Genomic DNA, 14997 nt, shown 5'->3' with positions numbered 1-14997 from the left:
CCGGGGCTGGAGGAGAAGATTGCTCGTTTCATGGCTGGAATCTCAACTGAGGACCAGTGGAGGAATATGAATGACTCCGGATTTGATGCCACTATGAAAAAGTGTACTCGTCTCTGGGGCCAGGTATATTATATTTCTGTTCTTGTTCTGCTTCTACTCCTTTTCCTTAGAAGATTTTGTAAGATTTACATTTTTCTATTTGTAGCTTGGTAGCTATACTGCTGCTATATCTTACAATGATTTTAAGAGTGCCCGGGATACCATTGTTGATAAGAATTCAGAACTTACTGAGCTAAAGGATCAGATTTCTCTGAAAGATACGTCTTTGTCTGGGCTGAACAAACATCTTAGCGATGTGACGACCCGGGCTCGAAATGCTGAAAAAGAAGCTTCTAACCTTAAGTCAGAATTGGTTGAGCTCCGGAAGTAGTTATCCGCTGTTAGACCGGAGGCCGAAGTTGTTGAAGCTTATAAGAAGTCCGAGGAGTATGGTAGGGCAATTACGAATGCCGGGGCTCCGGAGATCGGGCGTTGCAGGATTATCGCCGAGAAGCATATAAAGACTAACCTGGAGGTAAACTAGGAAAGCTTTGTCTAGGAATTTATTAAGGCAAAGCAGGATATTGAAGCTGGGCTCGGGGAACCGGAGCCTTTTGACAGTCCTTGTTCTAATTTCCTCCGTCCAAGTGCTCCGGATTCCTAGCTTTTTATCTGCATTGTGAATTTATTATTTTTTAAGACTGTTAATTGGTTTGTAATTGTAATATCGTCCGTAGCTCCGGGCTTTTTTGGTCCTGTTAACTTTGATATGTTTGTTTTTGATTGCTTTTATTTTTGCTTTGCTATACTGTGTTTACCTTATAATATTTTTTCTAAGTTATTGTGGCTGCCCTAGTCTAAACTCATATTTGGTCCGGACTAGTGGATGATGATTTACTTAGAAAAATTATTCTAAATAAATATGTTTGCTCTAGTCCAAATTTGTAGTTGGTCCAAACTAGTGGTTGATATTTTAGTTAGAAATTTAGTTCTAAGTAAATATGTTTGCTATAATCCAGACCGATCATTGGTCTGGACTAGTGGTTGCTTCTTTACTTAGAAAAATAATTCTAAGTAAATGTGTTTTGCTATAGTCTTTGGTTCAGACTAGTGGTTGATATTTTACTTAGAAAATTAGTTGTATGTATATATGTTTGTTCTAGTCCAAACTAATCGTTGGTCCGGACTAGTGGTTGTTGTTTTACTTAGAAAATTAGTTCTAAATAAATGTTTTTGCTCTAGTCCAGACTAATCGGTTGTCCGAACTAGTGGTTTTTTACTTAGAAGATTAGTTCTAAGTAAATATGGTTGCTCTAGTCCACACTCATTTTTGGTCCGGACTAGTGGTTGCTGTTTTACTAAGAAGATTAGTTCTAAGTAAATATGTTTGCTCTAGTCCAGACTAATAGTTGGTCCGGACTAGTGGTTGCTTTTTTGGATAAGTTTAATATATGTAATATGGAGAAATGCTTTTTATTAATCAAAAATTTCATTCATACAAAATATGAGGAAAAACAAACTGGTTGCTTGCCATATGGGCTACAATATTTTGGTTCCTTTGTTTGCTTTTTCCTATTTGTAGAACTTCGTTAGTCTTAGTCCATGCAAGTTATTGGGTACTTCTGAGCCATCCATGTTCAAAAGTTTGTAGGTCCCTGGCCTCAGGACTTCTTTGATCTTATATGGACCTTCCCATTTGGGCATTAACTTTCCAGTGTTTGTAAGATCTGATGCTTCTGTGTCTCGAAGAACCAGGTCTCCAACTTGGAAGCTTTTGACTCTGGACTTCTTACTGAAATGTTCCCTGGTCTTCTCCTTGTATCTCTCCATCTTTGCTATAGCTTGGTCCTGGACCTCATCGATTATCTCCATGTTTGTTCTGAGTCCTTCTTCGTTTGCTACTTCATCAAAGTTTATTGCTCTGTGAGAAGGAGATACTACCTCAATAAGAAGCATTGCTTCTGTGCCATAAGCTAGTTTGAATGGAGTCTCCCTGGTTCTTGTCCTAGGGCTTGTCCTGTAATACCATAGTACACTTGGTAGTTCTTCTAGCCATTTGCTCTTGATTTCTTTGAGTCTCTTCTCAATAACCCGGAGCAGGATTCTGTTGGTGACTTCTACTTGTCCGTTTCCTTGAGGATATGCTACTGATGACTTTTTGTACTTGATCCCGCGCTCCTGGTGGTAGGACTCGAATTCTGATCCGATGAACTCTGGTCCATTATCTGATAATAGGACTCTTGGAATCCCGAACCTCATCAAAATATTGTCCATAAACTTTATGAAGTCCTGCTGGTTTATGGCCCTCATCGATTTCGCTTCAACCCATTTGGTCATGTAATCAATTGAGACTAACAAGTACTTGAGATCTCCTTTGGCCCGGGAAAAGGGCCCAATGATGTCAATACTCCAGACAACAAGGGGATTGGAGATAGTACTGAGGAAGGTAGGACTGGGCTAATCTGGGACACATTGCTGAAGAGTTAGCATTCCTTGCATTTTTCACGAATTCTACTGCATCCTGGTGAATAGTTGACCAGTAGTAGCCTTGCCTTATGATCTTATGTGCTAGGGCTTTTGCAGATATGTGATCTCCGCATATCCCTTCATAGACTTCCATTAAACAGTACTTAGCTTCTTCTGAGCCAATACATTTTAGAATAGGAGAGGAAAAGGTCCTACGGTAAAGTTGTCCTTTTTCAACGAAAAACTTGGCTGCTTTGGCTTTCAGTCTTTGAACCTTGCTTTGGTCTTATGGGAGATCTCCTTTCTCTAAGTAATTGATGAAGGGAGTCATCCACTTCTAGTTGCTTTCTATCTCCAAGATTTCTTCGGATTCAATAGAGGGTTTTTGGAGTTCTTCGAAGTAGACTGAGCAGTCCAGATCTGATGAGTTCCGGACTAACTTGGATAGAATATCCACTTCTTCGTCTTCTTCTTGGCATATCCGGAGGACTTGATGCTTCGGGATTGAAGCTAGGTAACTTTGAACCAGAGCTTGATATTTCCCAGAATAGGGTCTTTTTCTATGTATTCTCCATTTGTTTGCTTGACCACTATCTGGGAATCGCTGTAGATTTTCAAGTCCCAGACTTTGAGGGTCCTGGATAGCTTCAGTCCTGCAATCAATGCCTCATATTTCGCCTGGTTGTTTGTTGCTGAGAATCCGAAAGATATAGCTGTCTGAATGGTGAATCCCTCGGGACTTTTTAGTATAAGTCCGGCTCCCGACCTCTCGCTTGTTGAAGAACCATCTACTTTCAAGGTCCAGGCTCCTGGGTTTGTATCTTGGTTTATTTTTGGATCTATATTCATTGGCTCTGGTTCTTCTTCCGGGAAGTTGCATTCGATTATGAAATCTGCAAGTGCTTGAGCTTTAATGGCATTCTTGGGAATGAAGCTTAAATTGAACTGGCTTAGCTCCACAGCTCAATTGACTAGCCTTTCCGAGACATCTGGCTTGTGAATTATCTTCCTTAGAGGCTGATTTGTGACCACTCTGATTTCTCTTCCTTGGAAGTAGTGCCTGAGTTTCCTTGATGTTGTGACTAGGGCGAAGATAAACTTCTCTAGTCTTGGGTATCTAGTTTCCGCATCTTTAAGTACTTGGCTTACGTAGTAAACTGGTTGCTGTCTTCCATTTTCTTCCCTGATTAGGGAAGCTCCGACTGCTTGTGCTCCTAATGATAAGTATAAGTAGAGAGGCTCTCCTGGTTGAGCTTTAGTTAGGACTGGTGGCTGAGAGAGGTAGGACTTGATCTCCTCAAATGCCTTTTGGCACTCCGGACTCCAGTTTACCTCTTTCTTGTTGTTTGCTCCCTTGAGTAAATCGAAGAATGGTAAGAATCTCTCTGCTAGCTTTGAGACAAATCTCCTGAGTGCTAGTAGGGATCCTTCTAGCTTCTGCACATCTTTTTGGGTCCTGGGAGCCCCCATCTCCTAGATTGCTTTTATCTTCTCCAGATTTGCTTCTATTCCTCAGTTGCTAATCATGAACCCTAAGAACTTGCCTACTCCTACTCCGAAGCTACATTTCTCCAGATTCAGTTTAAGTTGGTTATTCCTCAGGTTGTCAAAACTTTCCTTCAGAACTTCTACGTGTCCTGGTACAATTGTTTATTTGGCAATCATGTTGTCGACATAGCACTCCAAGTTCCTCCCGATTTGGGACTTGAATATCTTCTTCATGGATCTTTGGTAAGTGGATCCTGCGCTTGTCATTCCAAATGGAAACATCACATAAGCATAGACTGCTCTGTGAGCTATGAATGTTGTCTTAGGTATGTCCTTCAGGTTCATCTTGATCTGGTTGTATCCAGAGAAGGTGTCCATGAAACTTAGCATGATGTGTTCGGAGGTGGCATCTATCAACTGATCAATATTGGGGAGAGGGTATGGGTCTTCAGGCATGCATCACTCAAATCAGTGTAGTCTACACATATTCTCCATTTGTCGTTCGACTTCATTACCATGAAAATATTACCTACGCACTCCGGGTATTTAATTTCTTTGATGATTCCTGCTTTGAGTAACTTCTCTACTTCTTCGTCTATTGCCGTTTGCCTCTCCGGGGCTAAGTTCCTTCACTTTTACTTGACTGGCTTTCTGTTCGGGTTGACATCTAAGCTGTGCACTGTAATGGCCTCATGTAGTCCGGGCATGTCTCTTGGACTCTAGGAAAACACATCTTTGTACTTCCGGAGCAAGGACACCAGTTCTTCTCTAAAGATTTCTCGAAGTCCTGACCCGATTTTCACCATTTTGTTAGGACTGGTTTCCTCAATAATAATTTCCTCTGTTTTAACGCGGCTTCGATTTTTTCTTGGTCTTTGGTCAAGACCATTTGGTGAATTCGGGCTTTAGAGTTCTTCTTTAAATATGTGCTGATTTGTTTTTATTCTTTGCTTTTGTTTGCTTGCATGGTAGGACTGGCTTGGTCTAGATCCTGATTTACCTTATCGACTACCCTTACTTGGTTGCTTGTCAGTTCTTCTGGACTTGGTATTGTTGCTTCTGGATCCGGAATTGATTCAATGAATTGTACTTCTTTTGTTGTCTCTTCCCTTGGCCGGGTTTGGTGCTTCTTGATGTTTTGCTGTTTGCGAAGGACTGTGGCTTTTCTTTTATTGTCCTGGTGGGTTTCTGCCAAGACTAACCCCTGGCTGTAGCATGTTTTAGCAACTCCATAATCTCCCTTTATTTCTCCGACTCTTGTCGGTGTTGGGAACTTGATCTTGAGATGGGAGATTAAAGTTATTCCATGCATCATAGTTAGAGCTTACCTGCCAATGATTCCATTATAGGATGAAGGAGTGTTGATGACATAGAACTTGATGACATAAGTTACTTGGTTGGGAGCAGTTCCAAAAATGACATGTAGATATAAGGTCCCTTGGATCGGGACTAAATTGTGTCCGAACCCATAGAGTGGGTCCTCCCGGAAATCATTTGAGCGGACGCTCTCTAACTGCATTCGATACACTGTGTGCTTGAAGAGAATATTTACCGAGAAGCTGTTATCTATCAGCATTCTTCTTACTTCATTATCAAAGATGTTCAGGATGACAACTAAAGTTGCATTGTGGTGGGGTTGACTCCTTCATAGTCCTTACTACTGAAGGATATCACCAAATATGGGAGTCATTGGATTGAGAGCACTTCTTCGTCAAAGTTCGGGCTTCATGGTGGGGAGTGAGAACCTCTTAGAACCACATTAACTACATTCTTTCCTTTCTTCTGTCCCTCCCCTCTGTGGTTGTTGTCCCAGACCAAGTACTTGTTCAGGTTTCCTTTCTTTACTTGGTCCTCAATGAAGTAGTAGTGTGATAAGCAGTTCTCATTCTTGTGGCCAAGTGTCTCATGGTAATCGCACTGCCTATGGTAAGGCCTGCTCTCCGGGGGATTTTGCATTGGCTTCGGAGGATAATAAAAAGGATTGTCTTTTATTTTCTTCAAGATTTCTTACCAGTCCATGTTGAGAAGAGTCTGATCTGGCTCCTGCTTTGGCTCCCGGGACTATTTCGTGGGTCCTGGATCGCTCTTGGACTCCGACTTAGGACTGAGCCTCTGAAAAACTGGAGTAGCTTGTCTTTCTTGGTTCTGCTGGCTTTGCTTGAACTTCTTATTTTGTTGGTAACCCCCATTCAGTTGGTCATCAGAGTTCTTACTCCTAGATCCCGGGTCATCCTCATTTCCTGGAGTACATCAGTTTCCGTTATCAATCTGACAACCATGGAGTAAGCTGCTGTCAGACTTTGTGGCTACTTATTGATCAGTTCTACTATGTATCTTTCATTGTGCTCCAGATTTAAGTTTTTCCTGAAGATGCTCAGAGCTTCGCACTCGTCCAAGTTCGAGACCTTGTTGATTTCTTCCTGGAACCGGCGCATATAGGCTGAGAGGGACTCATTGTCATGCTGTCGGATGGTTTTCAGGTGACACATATGCATCTCATGTGTCTTGTTTGCTCGGAACCTCCTGAGGAATGTTGCGTGGAACTCCTTTCAACCGTGGATGCTTTGGGAGGGGATCCTGTTGAACCCTCTCTGGGCCTCTCGGCATTTTGTCAAATCGTGTAGTAGTATATCTGCGTAATCTTCTCAAAGTAGTTCAAGTATTCTTTTGGGTCTCTCAGTCCATCAAAAGAATCGAAATTGTAGTGCTTCAAGTCTCGCTGTCGGGGAATATCCTTCAAGGAGTGGCTGAAAGGAGTTAAAGTTTCCCCAATCTCTACTCCTGAGTCTGTGTCCATTTTCCTTTGCTATTCATAGATCATATCTTTTAGGTCTTTCTAATTCTCTTCTTCTTCGTCATCAGAAATCAACTTTGGAGTAGGATCCCTCTGGGTTCTCTTGGTCCTGGACTTGGCCAGTAGCTTTTCTTCTTTTAACTACATCCTTCTTTGGATCTTTAATTCGAGCTTTGCTTCTTCTTCCTTTCTGATTTGCTCCCGGATCTCTTCTAGCCTTTTTTGCTTGGCCGCTTCTGTTTCTTTCTTATTTCCCTGATCCTTTTTGTTCTTCTTCCCTTTAGCTCCAATTCGGTCAAAGAAAGATCTCTTAGATTGCTGGGAGTCCGCGGACTCCTCCGGATCTTCCTCAAGTTCGGCTTCTTCCCGGAGCCGGATTGCTTCTTCCAGCTCATTAATTGTGAGGTAGACCATGTGCTCGTCAGCCACCGGGACACTAGTGTACTTGTATTGGTTCAGTTCAATGAGGGTCCTGGCATCCCGTGTGACGACCTCAACCCCGGGGTCAGGAGTTGACGTCATCAACAACAACTATAAAATAAACAATTCAATAAAAAATATAACTACGACCCCTTTACCAAGATCTTTTCCAGGTTTAAGTATGATTTCGGATACAACTATCACAACACCAACTTACCCAAGCCCTTCTGTCACAACTAACTTAATACAGCAACTCAATAGACCATCTTTGGTCCAACACAACTACCTCAGAGGACCCTGACACGGAAGGAACTGGAACTCCGCCCTGACTACCGCGGAAGAGTCTCCTAGGCATCTGCAATACATATATAAAACATTCTACAAAGATGAGAAATCAATTGCTCAGCAGTACCATTATATGAATAACAAGTAAAACAGTTTATGATAAAACAGTGTTAGGAACAGAAACCATAACTTGTTCGCAAAAGTAGAGTAAACATTCTTAAACTGGATATTCAAAACTAGCATGCTCTGAAAAACAACAATATCCATCGTGTGTTGTGTATAATTACCAGAATTAAATCTAAGCATGCTATTTCATTTTCAAATCATCTGCCTCAACAAGTTGATTTGTTAATCAATTTCAAAACTGAATCAATCAAATCTATTGGACATTTAACGGGTGAAGATAGCTGATCAGTCTACCCTCACCGGACAGCGACTAACGACCATCCAGAATAAAGAATGTGTTCCAGAACTTGGGAAAAGACTAACTAGGTCTTTCCCCCAACACTGGACTAATCGGTTAAACAGAATGCCCAACCCAATTAGCCACTTACGCCTACTCAATTCCAATAGATCAACTGAATTCCCTTTTTCCTCTTTCCAAAGTTCCACGACATAGGTGGATCAAAACATTCCACGACATAAGTGGATTAAAACAGTCTCTTTATCCAGTTTTCAAAATCACTGCCATCAATCTCTTTTTAAAACCATTCTATCACAGCACACTATTCAAAACTTCTTTTCATTTTAATCACGTTTAGAGATAGGTGTTTTCAGAAATTACTTTTCCCCAGAACAGATTGGAAACAGTGATTTATAAGTACAGGGGATACGTAACTTAAAATGTTTCTGTTCTATTACGAGAATAAAATATTTAGCTATTTATATATACTGAACCATAAAAGAATGGTCAGGGGTACTTGCCTTGCAGAGCATTATAACTATCTCTGATTGACCTTGAACCGATTTAGGACACTCGGCTTTATCGCCTTACTATTTGACTATCCTGGATCTGACTTCAACGCTCAGGTCCTTCGCTTGGAACCTCGCTGCGCTTGTCGACTGATCACTAGGTTATCTTAGTTCGATATCAATTCTTGAGTCCTTCGACTAGAACCTACAAAGCCAAAATACCCTACGTTAGACGTCTAGGTATGCTTGAAATATCCTCAATACCAATTATACCCGACGATATCATACCCCAACTCGTAATTGTATCTCTTAATACCATACACATAGCAATCCGAACTCAAAACTCGACTCGATATTCATTTTCGGAAAACACATATACTCGTCGGTTTAGGACACAGGTTGCCAGTTATACTTTACAAAATATTTTATTTATAATTATATAGCTATATACATTCGACTGGTAATTCCGATATTTTACAGGATACGTTGCCGAAAGTCGGGAAGCGTCCCCCTTATTTATCGGACTACCGTCGAATAAAATCGACGTCTCAACTAACAACCATCCAACAATCAGTCCAATCAACTCAACTTCATAACCCAATCATAAATAAATACGCAATCCAAATATCAATACAACCTTTTAACAGCGGATACATATTTCTCGTTTCGAAAATAATTCTACAAATTAAATTAATATTTTAAAATTTTTAGGACTCAGAATAATCATCACAGCCCACCATGGGCTCGCCGAGGCTCATCGCCGACGGTGGCAAAATTTACGGGTACTCGATTAATTTCGGGTTTCCAACGTAATTTCACCGATTACAAATTTAATTTTCCGCACGAATATTCATATCACGAATCTTATTCAATACTTTATCTGCAGAAATAATTACATTGAATCAGAATCACAGGATCACAGAACTGAAACTACACAACAAGAACAACATAAACCCAACAGCATACACGCACGGTACATGCGCGCACTGCACACACACAATCCCCGCACATACACAACCAAGATACACAACACCATACACACACGATAATATACGCATATATAATTACGTATATATATATGACAGAGATCAAGACGACAATCACCGGAAGAGATGGAATCACGACAGCGACCAAAAGCGGCGGCAGCAACTAAGGACAACGGGGGGGGGATACAGAAGGGAGAAAGAAGAGAACGGGGTGGGGAAGCATAGAACAGGGGGTACATCCCCTTTGTTTGTTTTTTTTTGAATAATGCTTCTACTGCCACGTTTCTGAAATCACACAAAAACTTAACATGTCTCCTGCATTCCCTAATTACATGCTTAATTTGACCCGAAATTTGCATTTGACGATATAATTCTACGAATGAATGTTAATTGAAATAATCTTAAAATATTTTTAAAATTCCTAAAATATTTAAGACTTAATAATATAATATTTTTATAATTTTATAAGCATTTTTGAAACACACGACATACCCGCGATTCGAATTTAAGGGATCGAGGTGCACACAAACAATTTCAGAAAATTACGAGAATAGTCTTAAAATGTTACAAATATCCCGAAGTTTATAAAAATATAAATTTCGAAATTTTAAAACAATTTTTGAAACATAATTTATACCCGCTTTTTAACAATTGACGAATCAACGTGTGGGTAAAATTAATCCCAAAAATTTCCAAAATAATTTTAAAATTCTCAAAATATTCCAAACTTATATAAATATGAGTTTCGTAATTTTTGAAGAATTCTGGAATTAAATACGGATTTTACAATTAAATGCAATCAGAAAATCATACAAGGCTAAATAATTAATGAAATATTGATTTCTAAATTTTATAAAATCCCAAAAATAATTATTGTAATTATAAAACCATAAAAACAATTTTAGAGATAATCTACATATTTATACAAATAAATTTGCATTAAATCAACTTTTACAGGAGAAAATAATTCAACACAACTCCAAAATTAATTACGCGGACAACACAGTACACCATAAATCACACATAGATAATAATCAAACAGCACATAGTGGTCAAAACCAATACACACATTTTATTTATTTAATAATTTTCATAATTACATATTTAAATAATACAAAAAGATTTTGTCCTCAGAATCTGATCTAACTAAACTAGTGAGGATATTTTTCAAGCATATCTGACTCTAACTTCCAGGTAGACTCTTCCACTTGAGGATTTCTCCCAATAATTTATTTATATGAATAACTCTTTCCTTGAGACTCGCTCTAAACGATCTAGGACTGGATCGATTATGCCACACAGAACAAATATGGATGAGAGCCCATTGGCTCGTAATCAACGACTTGCTTTACATCAAAGATATATCACTTTAGTATTGATATGCAGAACATATTATATATATATACTGCAACTGCAGCAGTAACACCAACTCATAGACAATTTTACCCCTATTTCTTTATACCTCGCATGGTTCTGTACATTTAGGACTCTACTTGCTCCTTATATTCGAACTTAACCAATCTCTTTCAAGGTGAGACCTTTACCTGTACCACGATCCTACTATATATTCATATTCTTTCGATGCAAACCCACTTTCTTTCCTTGTCTATCCCGAGCGATTCCAACTCTTTTCCGAATCAACACCACTTTACTCTTGATGTACTGAATTAGCTCAGGACTTAACAATATCTCTACTCCCACTTTCTCTCAATAGAATGAGGACCCACGTTTATGTCCATACAAAGCTTCGCAAAGTGGCATTCTCTTACTAACATGATAACTATTAGCATAGAAAACTCAATTCATGGTGGGTATTACTTCAGCTTCTTTTTTAAACCCAATATATATACTCTCCACATATCTTATATTATCTGAATCTTCTCCTCACTTTGACCCTTCGTCTAAGAATGATAAGTAGTACTCATTTTCAATTTAATTTCCAAACATCCGAATACTTCTTATTCATTCTCATCCGTCAAAGTTAGAAAGCAATCTCATATATTCATTTCTTATCACCCTCAGGTATTCGAACTCTGACTTTTACTCTTTTCAAATTCCTCAGTAATCTTAATCGCATTCAATGCTTCTCTTCTACTCAAGACATCTGTCCCTAAATGGACCTTGCTTGGTTGGTAGTTACTCAAACAACCGGGGCTCATAAGACCAGAACTTCATTCTTTTAGAGTTTAGTATACAATGGATACTTTTCAACCCTTTGCGGCCATCTCTTTAGGTGTTCAACTTGACATTCCCTTAGTTTTTGAATGGGCGAGGGTGTTATCAATAAATACAACTACACCACCCAAGTATTCCTAATACACCATGTCCCTTTTATACAACCGATACACATACTACTCCACATATTATCACCAGAACTTACAACGCTCATAGTCCATTCTAATCGCAATCTTTGATATGTTCTCAGGTTGGATCTTAAGTCAATTCCCGAGAAATAACACACTTCTTGAATTAGGTCGGATAAGTATTCAATTCTTAATAGGGTTTCGTCATTTTGTTAAACTCCCGCTAATCAGTACACAATACAGAATACACCTTGTCTCATTATTCTTTCATCTCACAATTTTAAAGTCTCATTAACTAATTACTTGATTCCTACTGGTTCATATGATCCGGGGCTTTTGACACCAGCCCGACTCTGTACATTAACCAATGAGAAATTATCTCTTATGTTTCGTGGTAATCCTGATAAGTCATTCGATAAAACTTTTGAGATCTCACTTATTGTCTGGATTCTTTTCAACTTAGGTGCTTCCTCGTTATTATCTTTTACATGCGCTAGTCACACCTTATATTCTTTCTAATGCCCTTGGATACTCATCCTATTGTTAGCTTCCATAGATATTACTATTCACTTCTTTCGGTAATCAATCAGTGCCCTGGTTCCTTGTTAGGGTCTTGAGTAGTTGATCCTTTACTCTTATTATAAGTCTTAGTCTTGGGTGCACTAGACGTCAACCCTTTTGATGCACTACCTCCCATGTTATCTCGGGAAATGCTTCTACAGTTCCTGGCAATATGCACCATCTTGCCATAGTTGTAACAGGTGACTCCTGGGTTTTCCACCTTACATTCTGACATGTAGTGTCCTTTCTGTCCACACCTGAAACATTCAGTATTTGACTTACACCTTCCACTGTGCCTTTTACCACATTGCTTATACTCCGATATTGGTGACTTGACCGATTTGGCTTGATTAGAGCTGGATGAGGTGTTATTAATCCTGTTTAAAGAAATACTTTTCTCTCTAAATTCTTCATTCTTAATCCTTCCAACCTTTTCCTAAAACTTTTGGCTGGATCCTTCTTGACCTGATGTTTCTTCTATTTTATTTATCTTTTGCTTCTTATCTTCTTTTTCTCTAGCGGCTAAATTCTGATCAAATTCAGTTACTAAGGCGGCTTGAACCACGGAAGGATACGTCTTGAATTGTGTTGTAATGCCACCACTCCACTACGAATTTTAGGCTTCAATCCTTGTTGAAACCTTCTTGCCTTCTGAGCTTCAGAACATACATAATCTGGTACAAACCTAGCCAACTCTGTAAACTTAGCTTCATACTCAGCTACACTTCTGTCACCTTGCTTCAGTTCTAGAAACTCAATCTCCATTTGATTATGTACACAATCTGGGAAATACTTTTCCAAAACCAACTCAGTAAACCTAGCCCATGGAATAGGGCTTTCTCCTTCTAACGCTCTGGTTGACTCCCATCAGTAATTCGCTTCATTTTTTAAAAAGTAACTCGCATAATCAGTCTTAAGATTATCACTTACTTGAACAAGATTGAAAGCTTTCTCCATCTCTTTTAACCATGCTCCAACAGCTACTGGATTAGGTTCACCTTTAAACTCGGGAGGTTTAACACTCTGGAAAGATTTAAACTAGCACTTTGGTTAACTCCTTGCTGTTGTTGCTGCAACAGTAGTTACTGTTATTGAACCTGTTGGATGAACTGCAACTGTTATTGTTGCTACTGGCGCAACAAGTCTAGAATTTCATTTATAGCTGGACCCTCCGTAAAACTACTACTATTTTCTTTAGACTGGGTAGCTTTCTTGGGTGGCATCTTCCTGAAATATTTAAATGAGTTTATTCAAAACATAACAAAAATATTTGACAAAAGATATCACTGTTTAAATGGTGCACCTGTATCAAGAAAATGCTTCCCAATCACAGTACCCATGTCTTTAATATCAGGGTCCATTTACAAAAGAAATTTAGATTAGCAGCACTAGTAACAATAACAACAATGATAGTAGCAAAATCAATAACAGTACAGAAAAACTGAAATATAAAGAAACTAATCACCGTAGCATGGCTCCTTAATACAACACCAACTGACTAACTTCCCATCACTACTCTATTACCACATTAACACTAATCTGATATACTACGGGACTTGGATGGCTATATCAACCACCAATTGCATAGATCAAACTGGTAAATCAGATCGACTTAAGGAATGCTGGACTCTTCTAGGCACCATAGTCTAATTCCAACCAACCATTCTTTTAAGGATGATTTCTCATTACCCACAAATAATTCCTCAACCACTAATTTACTCTTCCCTAGGCTATAACTCTATCATTAGGTCCTGAACTCTCGCGGTTACCATTATTTTAAATAATATTCTGATATAGGACTTTCATTCATCCTGACAGTCAACTTTTATTTACTCCCAATAATCAAGACTATCTAATCGCAGAGGTCACTAAAGGAATTTATTATCATGAAATACCAAATGAAATTTCAAAATCAAGGAAATCGAATGAGAAGGAATAGTAAAAAAGATGTAGGTATGACTGAGAGCAACTATAGAAGTACATAAGATGGCCAGTCTTAGTACCACACAGTTCATAACACATAACTTGGCGGCGTCCCACCAGACAGATAAATGGTCAACTCATATGCATTGTTTGCCCCAATCAACCGAAAAAGTCACCAAAGAAGGAAACAATATTTAGATAGAAAATTCACAAATAGTAAGGGAAATTTGATTTATAATAAATCAACAGAACCTTAAGTCGCTTGCTTCAGGTTTGACTTTCTTAGGGATATACAAGCATCTTGTTAGATGATAAACAATTATTCTAGAAGCAAAAGATGTCTCAAGAAATACGCATAAGATTTAAGATATAACAACAGTAATGATCCCCATACTTCATAAAACTTGGCTGTCATAGCAGCCACTAAATATTATCATTCCATCTGAACACACCCGGGTCGCACACTTGGTCCACCAACATCTCTTGACGTTAGAAATGATATATTTAGGGATAATATGGGCGTCTCTATGGCTGACACACCAAGGATCCGAGCAAAAGCTGAATTCTCGCGATCAGACTCGTCTTTATCGAGAGGAAAACTAGAAATCTCTATTGGATATTACCATAACACATATACAAAGGAAACGTATTCTAGGTTAGGGCAGTTCCATCCAATCCTCAATAGACGTCGGGTTACGTCTCTGAAACCCTTGACTAAACTCATAGACCCGCTCCTCTGATTGAGTTGCTGACTCACATCTATATATAAACCTTCATATACTCTTTGGACTTTATTCCTAACCTAAATTAAGGACTCAAG

At 38.9% G+C, this 14997-nt stretch overlaps 1 protein-coding gene across 1 annotated transcript; it reads right to left on the bottom strand.

Annotated features, from left to right (window-relative positions):
• Window positions 1–1611: 1611 nt before the first annotated feature.
• Window positions 1612–2376, bottom strand: LOC141660468 (uncharacterized). Its single transcript, XM_074467455.1, has one exon. The coding sequence runs from the start codon at window positions 2374–2376 to the stop codon at window positions 1612–1614; it is 765 nt and encodes a 254-aa protein (XP_074323556.1).
• Between the last annotated feature and the right edge of the window lie 12621 nt (window positions 2377–14997).

The sequence above is a fragment of the Apium graveolens genome, chromosome 5 (genome assembly GCF_009905375.1).
Source record: "Apium graveolens cultivar Ventura chromosome 5, ASM990537v1, whole genome shotgun sequence".
In the NCBI taxonomy this organism is placed as follows: Eukaryota; Viridiplantae; Streptophyta; class Magnoliopsida; order Apiales; family Apiaceae; genus Apium; species Apium graveolens.
The sequence above is the reverse complement of the archived record's forward strand: the minus strand, read 5'-3'. Positions and strand labels throughout refer to the sequence as shown.

Coding starts and splice junctions, on each gene's coding strand:
- LOC141660468 (XM_074467455.1), bottom strand. CDS start 2,376: ATGACCAAATGGGTTGAAGCGAAATCGATGAGGGCCATAAACCAGCAG.